This window comes from Leptodactylus fuscus, chromosome 1 (genome assembly GCF_031893055.1).
Source record: "Leptodactylus fuscus isolate aLepFus1 chromosome 1, aLepFus1.hap2, whole genome shotgun sequence".
In the NCBI taxonomy this organism is placed as follows: Eukaryota; Metazoa; Chordata; class Amphibia; order Anura; family Leptodactylidae; genus Leptodactylus; species Leptodactylus fuscus.
This window is the reverse complement of record NC_134265.1, coordinates 47,785,546-47,804,263: the sequence shown is the minus strand read 5'-3', so window position 1 is coordinate 47,804,263 and position 18,718 is coordinate 47,785,546. Positions and strand designations below refer to the sequence as shown.

At 44.0% G+C, this 18,718-nt stretch overlaps 1 protein-coding gene across 1 annotated transcript; it reads right to left on the bottom strand.

Annotated features, from left to right (window-relative positions):
- Positions 1-347: 347 nt before the first annotated feature.
- PPWD1 (peptidylprolyl isomerase domain and WD repeat containing 1) lies at positions 348-18,718 on the bottom strand. The gene is made up of 11 exons (XM_075269818.1): positions 18,495-18,718; positions 16,724-16,826; positions 14,158-14,258; positions 12,696-12,816; positions 11,060-11,507; positions 6,361-6,551; positions 5,629-5,818; positions 4,537-4,718; positions 4,288-4,369; positions 2,739-2,921; positions 348-1,839 (listed from the first exon to the last, which is right to left on the bottom strand). The coding sequence occupies exons 1-11, from the start codon at positions 18,706-18,708 to the stop codon at positions 1,696-1,698; spliced, it is 1,959 nt and encodes a 652-aa protein (XP_075125919.1). The 5' UTR covers positions 18,709-18,718; the 3' UTR covers positions 348-1,695.

Here is an 18,718-nt window from a genome sequence, read left to right as displayed (position 1 = left end):
CTTGTGCAGTGTCACCAGTGACTCCTGTTCCTTTGTAAAGGCCTCCATGTAGTTGCTTAGTTCTAGGCTATGAGCTGCATGCATCAATGTGTTATGCAAAACACCTTTTAAGACTAAGGCCCCATGTTGCAGAAACACAGCTTTATTTTTTTTATTGCAGATTTTGCAGTGGGTTTTTGAGCCAAAGCCAGTAGTGTAATAAGCAGAAGGTACTGTAGAAGTATAAGATCTCAATAAATCAAAATATATATATATTTTTTAGTAATTAAAAAAGTGAACCCCATATAATGTATTATATTGAGTCATTACAAACAGAGTGAACTTCAAGTGTTTCTTTATGTTAATGATTATGACTTACAGCCAAGGAAAAGCCAAAGTCATTATCTCAGAAGATTGGAATAAATAACTCAAAATAGCTGCAAATACTTCCTAAGCGTTTAAAAAGGTCCCTTAGTCTGGTTCAGTAGGTGACACAAACATGGGGAAGACTTTTGCATTGACAGATGTCCAGAAGGCAGACATTGACACGCTCCACAAGGAGGGTAAGCCACAAAAGCTCATTGCTAAAGAAGCTGGCTGTTCACACAGTGCTGTATCAAAGCATATTCATGGAAAATTGAGTGGAAGGAAAAAGTGTGGTAGAATAAGGTGCACAAGCAACTGGGATAACCGCAGCCTTAATAGGATTGTTAAGAAAAGGCCATTCAAAAATTTGTGGGAGATTCACAAGGAGTGGACTGGTGCTGGAGTCAGGGCTTCAAGAGCCACCACACATAGACGTATCGAGGACATGGGCTACAAGTGTCGCAGTCTATGTGTCATGTCACTCATGACTAATAGACAACGCCAGAGGCATCTTACCTGGGCCAAGGAGAAAAAGAACTGGACTGTTCCTCACAACGCAGACGAGCTGAAGGCTCCCATCATACAACCTTGGCTTCTATAACACCTCGGCAGTGCCACAGGCTGATCCCTACTCCATGTCACATTGCCGCACTGATGCCATCATTCATGTAAAAGGAGCCCCCACCAAGTATTGAGGGCATTTACTGGGCAGACTTTTCACTTTGCCAACATTTTTGTGTAAAATAACTTTTTTACAGCTGGTCTTATATAATATTCTAATTTTCTGAGATAATGACTTTTGGGTTTTCTTTGGCTGTAAGCCATAATCATCAACATTAACAGAAAGAAACACTTGAAAGTTTCCTCCGTTTGTAATGTAATATATGGGGTTCACTTGTTCAATTGAATTAAAAAAATAAAATAAACTTTAATAAAAATTTTTGGGATTCCCTTGTTTGGGGCCTCAGGCTAAGGTTATGTTCACATGTCTGTGGGGAGACACAGTGTGCATCTAAAATTGCCGGACAAAAAAGTCCTACAAATCCAACTTTATCGTCTGGCAATGTCAGGTTTATAAAATAAATAAAAGCAGCCACGCCAATGTTGTCCGTCAGGCTCCGTATGTGATGGCTGCAGTAGCGGTCTGTCTATCTGTTGTTCCAATGCCGAACACTAATGTGAACCTAATGTTAGAATACACTGTACCTTACATATGTTATTCGGTAATATCGCAGAGGACATACTGACAGTATTTAGTACAATCAAATCACATTTATATTTTCTTAATAAGATATAACAAGAAAAAAGTTTGTACAAGTGGTATAAAACACAGATATATATCACACAATGCTATTTAACAGTGATGCTAATGATGGTAATATCTTCATAGGGCTTGTCTGTCTTAGGGTTAACCTTGCTGTTGGAGATCCTCTGGACGACTTCCATTCCTTTGGTCACCCGCCCAAATACTGTATGTTTGTTGTCTAGCCAAGGCTGAAAGAGAAAAGACAAGAGATGATGACATGGGAGGACTTGTCTCTGTCACAGGCACAACACATTACATACAATACTGGGAGGAGGCTGAGGACACATGAACCATATGACGGATGGACGGCTGACGCTTGCACACAATTTGCAGACATGCAGGGAAGAATTACACACATATGTGACTGATGTTTCTGGGAAGATGAGAATGATTAAGAGAAAAAGACCTACTGTGAGGCCTTTCTAGTTAATAGTACTAAAGCAACGTAATCCTGACAGCGGCCAGTGACTTCATTAATGAAATCATTTAGTCCAGATGAAGGCCAGACGTACGCAGGGGTCTGTGACGCTCACAATATGTGGCTTTCATTGGAACTAGAAAGGACTTCATGAAATCTTACAATACAGAACATAACACAGTTTTACTGCAGAAAATCCTGCATCAGAAACCTGGTTGATAGCTCACTGTTTGTGTATAGTGATTTATATGCCAAGCTTTCCTATAGAGCCCACTTGGATGGAAGCTTAGCCGCATTAACCTGTCAATGATCACCCTTTATAAAAGAGTTTCCACATCATAGTGCATGCAAAACTACAAGTGTTTCTTTGTTACTGCACCCAGAGGCTATGGCCACGTGTGTCAGTCTGCTGTGAGATATTCACAGCATGGTTGCCCAAGGCATAAATAGCATAGTTTTTGCTGCGGGTTTAACCCCTTTTTGTTAATGCATTTGCAAAGGGTTGGTCACTGCAAACTAGAAGTATGGCCCTGGCCTACCTGTGTTATCTTGCAACTCACACTTAGGCCATTGAGAAACAGGCCGGTGAGTCTCCATCACCAGGGGTCCTCTGCATGGCATGGCGGCAGCTGATGCAGAAACACATACTAAATAGTAAAGTATTCTTACCGTCGGCACTACGGTTATGAAGAACTGAGAGCCGTTGGTATTGGCGCCAGCATTGGCCATACTGAGTGTGTAGGGACGGTCATGTCGTAGCGTGGCATGGAATTCATCCTCAAATTCTCCACCCCAGATACTTTCTCCACCCATGCCAGTGCCTGTTGGGTCTCCAGTTTGAATCATGAATCCCTAAAATAGAGAAGATGGTTATTACAAAGACCCCATACTGTATAAGTGAATTTTCCTCAGACAAGACTAGAGTTAACAGTCATAAGCGACACAGTCCAGTCATATAAATTTTTTGGCCCTGCGACCTGGACAATGGTAAATGTCTGGGTCACAGCGCCAATAAACTTCCTGGTTATGTTCAGGGGGTATAACATAAGAATACCCCACTAGTAAAGCTCAGGGGGGAATTACATTATAGCTGTATGTGACAATCAGAGACAAATGTATAGTATGCTCTCTGATTGGCAGGAGAAGGGTTAATAGGGACAGAAGAGTCCCTGCCACCCCCCTCCTGGTGTCACATACAAGTTATATACATTCAGATTGTTTCTCTGTCTCTATGCAGCTGCTGGGCTGCTCCTGCCCCCTCCTTTGCCTGTTACAGTTCGCAAATTGCTTGCTTAGACAGGAGGGGGGTGGGGCACTTTAGAGCACTATATCTTTGGACTACATCAACATATCTTGATGCTTTAAAATGCATTTTAAAGAGGAGAATCTCGTCTTTAAAATGATACCAAGAACTTGATGATTAAACTTACAGTTTTGGAGCGATTCACTGTTGAAACGCTGTCAGGAATTGAGATCTGCAGTTGGATCTCAATGCCAAATAGCGGTTTCAACAATGAATCGCTCTAAAAACTGTAAGAAAAATCATCAAGTCCCTGGTATCATTTTAAAGATGAGATTCTCGTCTTTAAAATGCATTTTAAAGCATCAAGATATGTTCATGCAGTCCAGAGATATCGGCATTAGTAGGGAGGCCGTAGTAGCTACGTCCTCGGCTACTGAAGTGCCACCTTGGGAGCACGTATAGCTACGTGCTTGGCAAGAAAAGGGTTAAACTTTATACATTATATTATAGATGATCACAGTATAACAACATCTCAGCTTCTCCCTCTGTAGGTCCCCATATGTCAGTTCAACATATGGAAGCCCATCAATGTTAGCAGAATATAATGCTGCGCCGTGACTGCCTATTGAAGAAAAGTCGGCAGTGGCGTGTTTGTGAAAAGGGAGGGTCTACTGAAAATATTTGGGAAATTGGGGGCCTTCTAGGAGTGAGCAATGCAATTGAACTGCACATTAAAGCATGTGGGGTGTAGGGGGGGCATTGTATATGTACCTATGGAGCAGACTTAATCCGCACTTCTGCAGTGTGATATATGATATGAAACAGAAAGTGGATTTCAGCGCAGGATTTCAGAAAAGGGAACCAAAATGAATGAAGTTGCTCTAAAGTTTACACATTTCCTTCCCAGTACAGAGGTGCATTAAACTACACTGGCTGCAGCAAAGGCTGAATAAGGATGAACATTGCACTCCTTACCTTTATGATCCGGTGAAATACATGACTGTTGTAATACCCATTACGGCTGTGCACACAGAAGTTCTCCACCGTCTTAGGACATCTGTGGTAAAGGGATCACATACTTAACTCGGTACACAATGTATACAGTATATCATACGTAAAATAAACCGTTACAGGTTATTATGGTATCTTGGCTCAGTTGCCTATTTTATAACTTATTAACAATAAGGGGGCTTTGGGGAAGAAGCACAGATATGTGACACTTACTCAACAGGAAATAGCTTCACGTGAATATCACCCATACTGGTGTGGATAATGGCGCTGTCAGAAACGCGTTTCGGTCCTTCAGCCTGTGTAGCTGCCATCACTTCTTCTTTAGATGGTTTCTCGTTGAAAATGTCTCTGTCGGAGTCTGCACTCTTAGTGTCTTCGGGTTCACGTTTGGTAAACTAGAATTAGAATATTTCAAGATTTTGACATCATTGACAAGTCAGTAATTTATGACCTCCTGTCTCACCACATCTGGACTCCAGAAAGAGCTGTACAGGTAATTCTTCTAATGACTACTAACTGGTGGGATCTGGTGAACTAGGAAATCAAGCAAAGGCAGCGGTCTTCTCCTTACAGGAGACATCTGACTGCTTTCAATGTGAAATCATCCTCTGCTTTGTAGATTCATCAATGCAGGTTTGCATTTGCAAAACTGAGATGTAGCAGAGCTGCGCGCTCAACTCTGCTACACCTGAGATCGGACCACATGGAGAATACTGTGGACCGATCTTAGACTCAGCCTCCTCCCAGACGAGCATCCGGCAGAACCAGCGTTGATTGGCCAAATGCTGTACACTGTGTAGCATTCGGCCACTCAACGTTGGTCAATGCATTCCTATGGAAAAAAAAGTCATCTCCCGCATTATTTGTGGCGTAATCCTGGGACTTGGGCATGTTAGATGCCCCCAGACATGCTTACCCTGCTGTCCCAGTTGCATTCCAGGGTGTTGGCATCATTTGCTGAGGTGTCATAGTGGACTTGGTGACTCTCCTTAGTCGAACTGTGGTTTCCCCTTAAACGAAGCTTTATTTTCCCCCTAGACTATAATGGGATTCGATATTCGTTCGAATAGTCGAATATTGAGGGGCTATTCGAATCGAATATTTCACTGTTCGCTCATCTCTATATGGGACCCCTGTGATCGTGATCAGCTGTTTCCCCTTCGATTAGACACTTCTCTCCTCTCCTTTGGATAGCTGAGAAGTTTCAGTCGGGGAACAAACTCTTTAAGATTTAATACTTGTCTGATCTAGGGAAACAAGTCAGATGTATTTATAGGGTTGCATACAAGGGTAGATTATACCAACCATGTAAAAACGATTCTTCTTGAAGGACGTGCACACGATGGTGGGGTCAGGCTGGGCGCTCAAGAGGACAGGGTTATCTGATGCCTTCATCTCCACTGTGGTGGCAGCACGGTGCTTTTTGGGTACACCTTGGAACAAAGCCAGCTGCATCGCCCGGATGTTTTCCTGCTTGCCAAGGATACGGACACACCTATCAGAATATATATAGACTACATAAGATAATATTCCTAATATGAGGTCCCACTGAGCTGTAGGTCCCACCTGTCTCCTCTCCCGGGACATCACCTATCACTGCGGTCTCTGTGTTGTTCCTATATTTTTTCCCACGTGAACAAAAACCATTTACTAAAACAAACCTGTCCATTGTATTTAATGGTCCATACTCAATGTCAGATCAGGCAGAAGAATCTACCTACACTACACCTTTAAGGCTGTATTCACACGGAGTAACGCCAGCGTGTATCACAGCCGTACACACCGGCGTTACAGCAGGGCTGCCGTACACTTCCCATTCATCTCTATGGGAGCCGGCATGCGAGCGCTCCCCATAGAAGCCGTGCCGGCGTGTACGGCTGTGATACACGCTGGCGTTACTCAGTGTGAATACAGCCTAACAACGTACAGACATTATGTGGTATTTCCATCCTATCTGGGTAACCATAAGATACACAGTATTAAGACCCTCATCCATCAAGAGGAAATAAAAGTGACATATTTGTCAAGGAAACTCACCGATTTGTTTCCACATTAATAACCTTGATGCCAAGCATTGTCCCGTATAACACAAAGTGGCCGGTCTCATCGAATATAATGTTTATCAGTTTAAGGGCATCCACCTTCTCCAGCTCCCGCTCCACGGCCATGCGTCTACCAAACTCCATGTCTGGAAGCTGCTGCCTCATCTGTTGTAGCTCCGTGAACATCTGTGAAGACAGACACCAAAGTATAGGATCGTGTGCCGCAGAATCATACAATAAAAAGGCTTTACAAGAGGCCATTTGTGAGGAGGGAATCTGGTTACCACATATAATGGTCCAGGAGCTCCATTAACATGTAGGTAACAGATTACATTGAGACATTCTGCGATCACCTTACTGTCAGGAGACCCTCCTAACTAAATTGTGTCACCCAAATTGGATAACACTTTTTAACTCCTAAATATATCTGATATCCTAGGTGAATCTGCCACCGATAAAGGACAAATGAAAGGTCACGTGGCATGCATTAAAATGGGTGACCATGTGATACATGGACAATTCAAAGAAGGCAGCCATTTGTAAGGGCCACCACCATCCAGCCAGGGACCATACATATATATGTACCTTATTAGGCCAGGAGACAATCTTCTCTAAAGGGACAAACTCAGCAAAAATGGGCCTAGTTGGGAGGAAGTGTCTTCAGGCGGATGTCGTAAGGCGACCCGGCCTGAAGAATGAGCATCTCGCTTCTTTTTCCGGGAGCTGGAACAAACATTTCCCGGAAAAAAGAACTGACCGGCTCCCATTGATTTCAATGCGAGCCATCTTTTTGGTCAGGATTTTGAGGCGGATACAGCCACAAAATCCTGACCAAAATACCCAGTGTGCACTTACCCTAAGTTTGCCTTCCCTATATCCAAGGCCGATAATGCACATTAGGATGGCCAGCCCATCTATGATAGGATCATTCACATAAATGGCCCCATCATCAGTCCAGAAGAATAGAAAAATTGTCTGTCTTATGACAAAAAAAAAGTTCTTAAGGGAAACAGTGGTTGCAACCTGTGGTGTGTGTACCCAAGGGAGTATTGAGTCTCAAAGAGTACACAACATGGCTGGGAACTACTGCTCTGCAAGTGGCAGATATAGTGACTGCTCCAATTCTAAGATTCATGGGGTGCTAGTGCCATGCAAACCCCCGCCATCTTTAAATACAAAGTAATAGTGGGTGCCCAGCAGAGGCAGGTACCATATGGCACACGCTTAGGGTTATGGGGTTGGGTCTCCTCAACATTGTTGAGTAATGAGTGCTGAATAGACAAATAGCTTCTGATCTATTATCTGAGGAGTGAATAGCTGGATGGAAGTTAAAAGAACCTCAGAACTTTTAGCGTGTATCTGCCACAGGGGACCCCACAAGTAAAACGATTTTCTTGGCATGCCGGTTGAGTCCTACCTGAGATCGGAGCAAAATCCCTCACATGACAAACACTACAATATCTATTGGGGGTATTCTGTTACAACTTTTTCATGAGGGGTACTTGGTTTGAAAAGTTTGAGAAACACTGCCCTAGACTATAATGGAGTCTTGTCATGTGGTCGCTAATATTTCTGGATAAAAACAATCAGACTTGCATTACTGCTTCATCCAGGACTTCTGAATGACTATGCCGGAAAGACACCTGGCACAGATGAGTCTGCATAAGATGGCTGCTTATTGGCCAATCATGTCTAGCACTGATATTTTCAGATGACTGTTGGATGAAAATAACCAGCATGAGGCAACACAGTGGCTCAGTGGTTAGCACTGCAGCCTTGCAGCACTGGAGTCCTGGGTTCAGATCCCGCCAGGAACAATATCTGCAAGGAGTTTGTCTGTTCTCCCTGTGTTTGCATGGATTTCCTCCTATTCTACAAAGACATACTGCTAGGAAGAAAAATGTACATTGTGATCCCTCTTTTTTTTAAATCTACATTTAAAAAAAATATACCCAGCATGGCTGATTTTAGAGAACGAACATGCAAAGTATGTGTATGACCAGCCTTGGACCCGCACCGTATGTGTTAGAGGCCAATTCCAGACACATTGGCTACTGGGTTCCTGACGTTTGTCCAGTCCTCACCGTACTAACAGGACTGAGTAAACTTCATAAGAAAGAACAGATTGAATGAGTTACAAAAGAAAACGACATCCACCCCAGAAACTACCATCCATCTGGTAGAAATCAGAGCAGTCGTCTCTACACCACAAATTCTCACAAGTGAACAGCTGTCAAGCAGACGCGGACTTGGAACATGAAAGGGCGGCCGCTCCATTGACCTCCTGCTCCTTCTACAGTGTTCAGCTTTGTATACAAATAAAATTGAAACTATTCCTATTACTGAATGCTGAGGCTTCCTTACTTGGTATAAAGTCATGGAGATTTGTGCCTGACAGATTGTTGTGCAAACCGCATCATGTGGGATCCTTTAGCATGAACATGTCCCCACAGCTGAGGAACAGTAAGTTCGGGGCAGTGTGACCACTACTAGCAGAGGGGAACAGATTTATAGGCACATTTATTCAACATCTAATAAGTCCCAGCCTTGTTATCCTATCCATGGGCCAGACTTAGAAGACTACATTACCAAAAAAAAAAAAAAGAAGGTTCGTGTATGAGAACTAGTGCACATAAAGAAATAAAATGTCTTGACATCACAACTAATAAAGTCTCGTTGCTTTAGCCCCTTCACTTCAATACACCATTTTACAAGACTGTTTTGGGGGATTTATTCTAAAGTGTGTTGTCCTGGATCAGGTGCTCAGGGGTCTAATAATATCCCCTACTTGGGATAATTGGGGAAATCATCAATGCAGCGCTAGAAGCAAAGACTAGCAAGGAGCACCAAAGTGGGCAACGTTTCTTTTAAAAGGATTCAATCATTAAAATGACATTTTTTTTCTTGATAACACGTGGCCTTAAGAAAGGCTATTCTTCTCCTACCTTTAGCTGTCTTCTCTGCGCCGCCATTCAGTAGAAATCCCGGTTTTCATCTGTATGCAAATGAGTTCTATCACAGCACTGAGGGCGGTCCCAGTGCTCAAACAGCACTGGGGGGGTCTCCAATGCAACGAGGGAACTCTCCAGTGACGTCTCTATCGAACGCCCTCTCTCTGCGTCTTCTTCTGGCGCTGGCTTCAAACTTCTAGGCCTCGGGTAAAGCCGACTGCGCATGCCCACAGCAATCTTCCTGTGTAAGCGGCCATTTTCTTGTGGCTGCTTACACAGTAAGCTGGGGTAAACGGCCACAAGAAAATGGCCAACTGAGCATGCCCAGAAGTTTGAAGCCAGTGCCAGTGCCAGTAGAAGATGTAGGGAGAGGCTGTTCCAGGTGAAGATAGAGGCGTCACTGGAGATTTCTCTCGCAGCAGTGGGGACACCCCCAGTGCTGCGAGAGAACTCATTTGCATACAGAAGAAAACCCGGGATTTCTACCGAATGGCGGCGTGGAGAAGACATCTAAAGGTAGGAGAAGAATAGCCTTTCATGGTTCATGGAGGACCTTTCATGGTTTGGGGCACAGGCAGTTCTATATACTGCTGGAAAGCAGACAATACGGTGAATTCAGCGCACTGTCGGCTTTCACAATCTGTGCCCCGGGTGAAGAGCTTTCGGCCCCGGTACCGTAGCACTTTACAGTCAGAAGGGCGTTCCTGACAGTCTGTCAGGAATGTCCTTCTCCACAGCAGCGCCTATTGCGCTGTACAGTGTGAGCGGGGAGGAAGCCCCCTCCCCTCCTGATAATACTCGTCTATGGACAAGCACGGTGAGCAGAGGGAGGGGGCGTTCCTCCCCCTCACACTGTACAGCGCGATAGGCGCTGCTGTGGAGAAGGACATACCTGACAGACTGTCAGAAACACCCTTCTGACTGTAAAGAGCTACGGTACCAGCACCGATAGCTCTTTACCCGGGGCACAGATCGGGAAAGCCGACAGTGCACTGAATTCAGCGCACTGTCGGCTTTCTAGAGGCATATAGAACTGCCTGTGCCCAAATCCATGAAAGGCTATTCCTACATGTTAGAGAAAAAAATGTCATTTTAATAAATCCCTTTAATATTTGAAAACACCATTTTTGCCAAAATTTTTGGTGGTCTAAGAAACCCGTTTAAGCCTTAGATCTCTGTGTTGATGACATTATTGTCAAAGAGGACTCTGCCCTTTAATTGTATCACTGGGGAAATCTGGTGACTCAGTGAGGAAAGGATCTGTGGGAGGTCAATAGATTAAAGGGGTTACCAAGAACTGTAATACTAACCAGGTCGGACTCCCAGAATCCCTATGATAAACTCTTTGAAGAGGCTGCGGCCTACCACGCACCACGTCACACATTGTATAGAGGCTGTGCTTGGTATTGCAGATCAGTTTCATTCATTTAAAAGGAACTAAGCTGCAGCTTAGCCAAGTGACAAATGAAGATGTCACCAGCCCAAGAAAAGAAGCATTCACTCACGTGCCATGACCTCTTCAAATAGTTCTTTTGCAAGAGTTGGACTCCTATCTATCAAACATTGATGGCCTATTAATATTGACAGGTCATCAACATTTGGCTCTTAGACACACCTCTACTTTTTCAACCTGCAATGTGAAAGTCACAACTGGTTTTCTAATAAAGATGCTAATAAAGTTCTGTATTTCTGCTGTAAGTGGAATCACACAGGCTTTACGAGTGCCAGGAACATGTTACTTACACTTAGTGACTCATCAAACACTCTCATCAGTTTCCCAGTTAAAAAGCGGAAGATCCTGACTTTCCTATCGGCTCCAATTGTTGCCATCTTTTTACCATCCGAGGAAAAATTGACCCCTGTGAGACAGGTTTTACACTTGGCAAACTCATAAAGGTCTGTGTCTGTTTTGAATTCCCAATTCACATTATCTGGGAATTTGTATCCGCGGGGAGGCCCGGTCCAGTACTCAATCATCCCGCTCTTGTCAGATGACACCACCACTTTGTACACGGTGTTCAGCCGAATGGCAGTTAAAGGAGAGCAGTGCAGCTTGTCAAACACGTGCATTGGTTTATTATCTCCACGGCCGTCATACACAAAGATCTTCCCTGTGCTCTTCTCGGAACAGGCCACTGCGGAGATTGCATCACCAGGGCAATAGATCCATTCTGACTGACCAGGATGATAGCTGAAATAGAGAAAACATCACGGTGACAAAGAGAAAAACTGGAGGATAACACGTTTCAGTCCTTGGCATATTTCTATACTTATACCATACACCTCTAAGTCGTGGCTAGTCATTACTGCTCCCTTACAGCAGACACCAAAAGCTCTCTCCTTGTAGAATTACAGAACACTGGACTGAAGTTAGTGGGAAATACCCACTACAGTGGTGAAGTGTCCTAATAGAGACTGAATGGAGTGTAAGGCCTGGTACATCTGTGTTGGTATTCCATCCGGGGAAATCCGCATGAGGACCCCCCCCACACCAAACAGAATACCAAATGCAACTGCAAGCGAGGTGCCAGAGTAAGCACACAGACCCCATAGATTATAATGAGGTCCGTGTGCTCGCCGCCAGATCTCTGCACGGATCATGCGGGCAGGAAAGTAGTTCACAACTTACTTTCCTGTCCACACGATTTGTCTATGAGGTCTGTGTGCTTTTACTGGCACACCACTTGCAATTGCGTTCGGTATTCCCCATGTGGACTCCCCTGACAAAACACCAACCCAGATGTGAACGAAGGGTAAGTCAGGCATGTGTTTGCCTCTCTGTACTCAAGTCATATAGATTTAAGCCTAATGCACACAAACAAGTGTGCCGGCTGATGCTCCTCTGAGGGGGCGTCCCACAGTAGATGCCACTAAACATAGAGAAGGATACGATCTGCTCTGAGCCATCGGAACAGAACAAATTGGAAGCCCCCAGAGAGGCAAGTACATTACAGAATGCACACAGACGACACTCGCAGGCCTTATGGAAATATCTGAGCTATTTATCAAAAGGCAAGTACACACATTCCCAATGAAGCTGAGTTGTACTGCTGCGGCTTTGCTGGTTGTTGGTTTGCTCATGCTCCATTAGCAAAAAGACAGAAAATGAATAATGTGATGGCATAAGAAGCAGACTCTTACACAGCAGGGTCTCTACTGCACTAAGCTATATAGGGTATGACTGAGGATGCCACCATGGACACAGCACTTGACTGATGACATGGGAAGAGTACGGCATATAAAAAGTATATAAAGCTGCTATGTCTAGAACTGCATAAATAGCTAGTCACAAACTGACACAAAGGCAATGACCAGGCACTGTCAAGTGAACCCAGTGATATCTAATACAAATAAAATAGGATGGCAGGTAGATACATACCCAAGCTTCAGCATGTTGATCATGTCAAAGTTGACGACATCAAAGACTTTCATAGCTTGGTCCTCTCCAACAGTGCAAAGAAGTGACCCCTCAGAGCTGACCGCGATGCTCTCTATGACTCCTGCGTCAGAGATACACAGAATAGACATAAATACACCAGTCCTGCCTTGATAACTGGAGCTTAGCCTCTGCCTACTATACTACATCTAATTCCACTAATCTACAAGTAAACGAATATACTGGAGCTTTCACAGGTATTTCCTATCGTCGTGTTATGGACAGAAGTTCAGAGCTATATGATGTTATAAGTTGGGGGGAGAGACACAAAAATGAGGCTGTAATTATAGTTACAATAGTTACAGCAGTTCCCATAACTCTGCAGTCAGTTTGTCCCAACCTCCCTATGCATCTGATTCAGCACCAATCTCCTGCCCCATTCAGGGGTGATCAAATCATGTATTGGTTAGTAAATGCCAGAAAACCCCTTTTACGCTGAGGCCTCACGTTGTGGAAATGCAGCTTTTTTTTTGTCGTTGCAGATTTTGCTGCAGTTTCTTGAGCGAAAGATAGAAGTATTAGAACTTTCTACATATTTCCCATTCCTTTTGTAGCTACACCTAGGTTTGACTCAAAAAAAATGCAGCAAAATCTGTAAAAAAAGAAGCTGCATTTCCACAACATGGGGCGTCAGCCTAATACTTCAGGACTGGGGCCCATACAAGACCTTAGGAGGGCATTTTATCATTACTTTTATTTATCAATTTTCCCTGTAACTGAGAATGATCCATTCAGCCCAAGTTACAGGAAAAACACAGCAGAGCTGATCTAGATCCTCTGGGACTCAGAAATTCATGCAGGTTCCTGGCACATGACTGCTGGCGCCAGGAGGAAGTTGCACCAAGCCAGTTTCCATAGCTTTATACATAGCATCCCTCTGAGTCCAGCTGTCATTAACAGGCTGCTCCCTGATCTTGCACAAGCTCATGTGGCTGCTAAGAGCGGGTTCACATCTGCGCCCGTGTGTGCTTTAAGCAATTCTGCTGGGTTTCCGTCTTCTGCCCCGAGAAACCGGACAGGGGACGGAAACCCGGCAGTCAGTTTTCAAAACCCATTCAAGTGAATGCAGGACTGTGTCCGGTAAAAAAAAAAGAAAAAAGAAAAAAAAAAGGTTTCGCTGCAGAGAGGCACAAAACGCTCACGGGCGGACACTTTTCAGACCCATTCACTTGGGTTTGAAAACTGACTGCCGGGTTTCCGTCACCTGTCCGGTTTCTCGGGGCAGAAGATGGAAACCCAGCAGGATTGCTTAACGTACGCACGGGCACAGATGTGAACCTTTCCTAACCCTGTGAGGACATACAATTACGTCCTTTATTAATTATTTTTATTATTAATTAGACTGCTATAACATAGCCCTCCATCAAAACCACTTTCATAATGAAGTACAATATAATGTGCTTACCTAAATGGCTGCGGAAATGTTTCACAAATTCGATTCCTTCCTCCACCTTCTTCCAGAACTTGACATGGCCATCGTGGCTAGCAGTTATGATGAAGTCTGTCCTAGGGTAAGACAAACAGTATTCCAGCAGTGCTTCTGTGACGACTTGTCAGTATATTTCCTATTCCTTTCAGATATTCTACTCATTATTACCTAAAATAATTTATCTGCTTAGAAAGATAGCAAGTCATGTGTTGACTAGGTAGTCACAAAAAAAACCAGCCTGCTTATACATTTCAAGGTTGGCCATTCATTGGACAGTCGGCCATGTAGTACTACATATGCAGGGGAATGCATGGTGAAAGGCAGCTTTCCACAAGAATAATGGCTGACTGTCAGAGGCTAGGGATGTCAGGCCCACAGTCAGCAAATGACTAGCCTAGCTTCTGTGAGGTTAAAAGTGTGTAAGGGCCTCTCTGTTTCATGAGTTATCCTTAGGATAGGTCATCAGTATCAGATTGGTGGGTTCGGATACCTGGACCCTGCACTGATCAGGCTGTTCTGGGCAACCTCCAGATATTAGCCACTCCTTCAATCCCTGATCTGTTACTGAGGACCTATTCCTCAGTAACAGAAGGTGACCAGAAAACCCCTTAAGGTGACATGCACACAGCCATGTGAGTGTTGCCAGGCCGTAACTGAACGGCACATTTTAGACAATCCCATTCATTGAGGCCAGTGAGCATGGGACGCAAAGTTGACAGGAATCTGTTCTGAATTTTTCTCCCAGCCCACATACAACGAACCATGACAATATACAGTCGTGTGTACAGGGCCATAGAAACTAATGGGTGAGTGTGTTAGTCGTGAAAAACTGAATGTGCAGTTGTGTGCATGAGGCCTAAGGTTGAGGCCACACACTGTGGAAAAGCTACATTTTTGTTGCAGAGTTTGAAGCAATTTGAGAAAAAGATAAAAGTGGATTTAACAAAATGTAGACATTGAAGTACTCCCTTTATAATTTCCATTTGTTTTGAAGCTTTGGCTCAAAAACCAGCAATGTCTGCAAAAAAACAAAAAAAGGCAGCTTTTCCACAACGCCTCATCCTGAGGGTAAGTTCACATGAGGCTTTCTGGACCAGAAACCGAGGTGGAGGCCGCCTCAGGTTCCGGTGCAAAATACGGGTAGCTGCAACTGGATGCCGATGCAGTGCACAGGCATCCAGTCGCACACTTCCGGCAGTGGCTTGTAACTTCTAGGCATCGGGCAGAGCAGACTGCTCATGCCCACAGGCCACGAGAAAATGGCCGCTTACAATACTGTACAAGCGACCATTTTCTTGTGGCCTGTGGGCATGCGCAGTCTGCTGTGCCCAAGGCCTAGAAGTTACAAGTCACCGCCGGAAGAAAAGGATGAAGAGGACACTGTTGAAGAAGATGGAAGCGGCGCTGGAGAGAGCTCTCTCGCAGGACTTGACACTCCTAGTGCTGTCTGTCTCCCTGCGAGAGAGCTAATTTGCATACCGTCAAGAACAGGGATTGTAGGCGAAGGGCAGCACAGAGAAGATGACGGAAGGTAGGAGAAGAATAGCCCTTCTTAAGGCTTTCCAACGTGGTACTTAGAAAAAATTGTGTCTGACTGATAGGATCCCTTTAATATGGTATTAACTTGGTCACTAAGGGAGCGTTCACAGTACCGTCTGTGTTTGACAGCTAGTGTCTGATGCTAATGTCCACGCAAAATCTTGCACGGACATTAGAATCGGACACTAGCTGTGTCTGTTACATTTTGCATGTAGGTTTTTGCTGTCCGCTTGAAAAGTCAGAAACCTTTGGAAACGGACAGTTAAGGACACCCACGGACTGTAAAGGAATGCACCTGATGTCCAATGAAATCAATGCAAAATGTCACGGACACAGCTAGTGTCTGATGCTAATGTCCGCACAAGATTTTGCGCGGACATTAGCATCGGACATTAGCTGTCGGACACCGACGGTAGTGTGAACGCTCCCTTACGCCTACATTGTTTTGGTATACTAGTACATTGATTTATTCCCCCGTATGTATTGTGAATTCAATTTTTCTGCATGTTACATGTCTTTTTGTAGATTTTTAGTGGATGTTAATAAAAATCATTATATTTTATTATAATTCTACATGTGGTACTTTCTTTGGATATTTGATACACTAGTTTATAGACATTAGTATAGGTCATGTCCAGCACATTCACCGATTAGCTGTTCCTAGCCGTCACTGGCACTAAAAACAGAATGGACTACAGTAACCATACAGGAATAGAGTAGCACCTGAGAACAGCTGATCATTGGGGGTGCTGGGAGATGGAACCCACCCAACTGACATTGATGACCTATCCCAGAAAAATAATAAAACAAAGATCTGCATCACTTCTATGTTTTGGACTAATTCCTATATTACCGTAGTTAATAATACACAATGTGTAAGTGTGAATGAGGCCTAATAACCATATAAAGATGAAAAAAACCTTCACAAGCTGTGCCAAAATGTGATTGTAGACATTTGCTGACTGGTAAAAAGTGTATTAGATGTAAAAACAGACATACTTACTTGGTGCATACGATGTGGGTTATGACATCTCTGTGCATATAACTGCGCTCGTACATTGAAGCACTGGGAAGGTTGTCCAGATAAACTCTCTCAAATTCAAGAACTTAGGAAGAAGAAGGAAGACATTTAACAACCATGAAGTGCGTTACATGTAGACAGTAAAAACACATAAACATCAATCTATAAATGTCCGCACATCCAGAAACAGAAGGTACCAAGTACAACATCACAGCACTGTAAGTGAACCAGAAGTACAGGGAGCAGCTTCAGTCCTCAGCATGAAACAGTCACAACATGTACAGTCATAGAACAGACTGCCCAGCAAGACCCTGCACATATTTCAACTTTCTATGAAAATTCAGGTACGCTTTAAGTGTTATATGTCTGAACAAAATTTCTTGTAGTCAATAATATAGTGTAACATATAATCAGGGCTGTGATGTCGGAAGGCCAAAGAACAGATTCCTTTATAGATGGCTGACAGCCATGGTCAATCCAAAGCAGTAAAACTCCTCTAAATCCCAATAAAAGTACTAACTAAACTACTATGAGAATAAATATGTTACCAGCTAGGCATCAAGTGAACTATACAATATTAAAATAGTTTAAAATAAACATACAGTAATTCATTTTATTTTGGAGTCCGAGTCATTAACCTTTTCCTTACTCCTCAGCCCTGCATATAATGCCAGAGACACTTATGAAGAGACAACTTAGTGTAGATGAGGCACCACCATCTTAATAAGTGAGCAGTCACATCTATGCTTATAGCGTCTGGTGTGGAGTCTAAAATAAAAACCAAAAAGAAAAGTCCTGCAAACACATCATCTTCAGCTAGTGAAAGTGACTTTGAAGTCAATGAATACGCAATGGACACCATTACAAACCATGGGGTCTGGGCAACACGGTGGCTCAGTGGTTAGCACTGTAGCCTTGCAGCGCTGGAGTCATGGGTTCGAATCTCACCAGGAACAACATCTGCAAGGAGTTTGTATATTCTCCCTGTGTTTGCATGGGTTTCCTCCCATACTACAAAGACATACTGTTAGAGGGGGAGGAGGTAATAATGTACATTGTGAGCCCTATATAGACAATTCTGTTGTATTGTTTAATGACAGACCATGACAGATCATGCAGCGTTCACACTAGTGACCATGTCCGTCCAGGGGTTTCAGTCTTAATCCCCAGAGAAACTGCATAGAGGACGGCATACTTGTGGTCAGTTTAAAAACTCATGGGTTTTTAAAGCAAACCGGCGGTGTCAGTATACAGCCTCTCTGCCTGGAAACCATTTTTCTGGGATGGATACAAAGTCTTGCATGTCTGACTTTGTGCCGTGCAAAACAAACAATGGTTTCCAGGCAGAGAGGCTGCATACTGACATCAGCAGTTTGCTTTAAAAATCCATTCAAATGAATGGGTATTAAAACTTACCACCGGCAAGCCAATCCCTATCCAGTTTATCTGGTGATTAGGATAGAAACATGGAGGACGAACAGGGGCGCAAGGGTGAAGGCCCCCTAAAATGTGAAAGCTCCCTAAAGTGTGCAAGCACCCCAACCTGTATATTACTCTATGGCTGCCACTGACATAAGGGGGCACTCTTCTGAGGGATTGCTTGGTTGGTGCTCGTGTTCTCTGGGGACGCACTGGAGTGTATGTATATATATGTGTATATATACATACATAAGAATATGTATGAATATATAAGAATGTATGTGTGAGCAGCAGACACGTGTAACTATTGTAATAGAACAGGTACCGCAGGTACCTCTACGCTTCTTGGTCTGAGTTGCCTCAGCTGGCAGGGGGCCGACCCAGCCGCCATCATCCTCTTCCTCCTCCTCCCGCTGCTGCTTCTCCGACTCGTCCTTCTTCGCCCTCTTCTCATCCTCACTGCTGGAGCTGCTGCTATTACTGCTGCTACTAGAGCTGCTGCTGCTGCTGCTGCTGCTGCTCCTGGCTCGCCGCTTCCTATCCGCCATGCTTGCCGTA

Excerpts from the sequence above, each read along its gene's own strand:
- PPWD1 (XM_075269818.1), bottom strand. The coding sequence starts at position 18,708 with ATGGCGGATAGGAAGCGGCGAGCCAGGAGCAGCAGCAGCAGCAGCAGC. Across the intron at positions 4,370-4,536 it reads GTGAAGCTATTTCCTGTTGA|ATGTCCTAAGACGGTGGAGA; the intron begins GTAAGTGTCACA and ends CCTTTACCACAG. Across the intron at positions 1,840-2,738 it reads TCATAACCGTAGTGCCGACG|CCTTGGCTAGACAACAAACA; the intron begins GTAAGAATACTT and ends TTTCTCTTTCAG.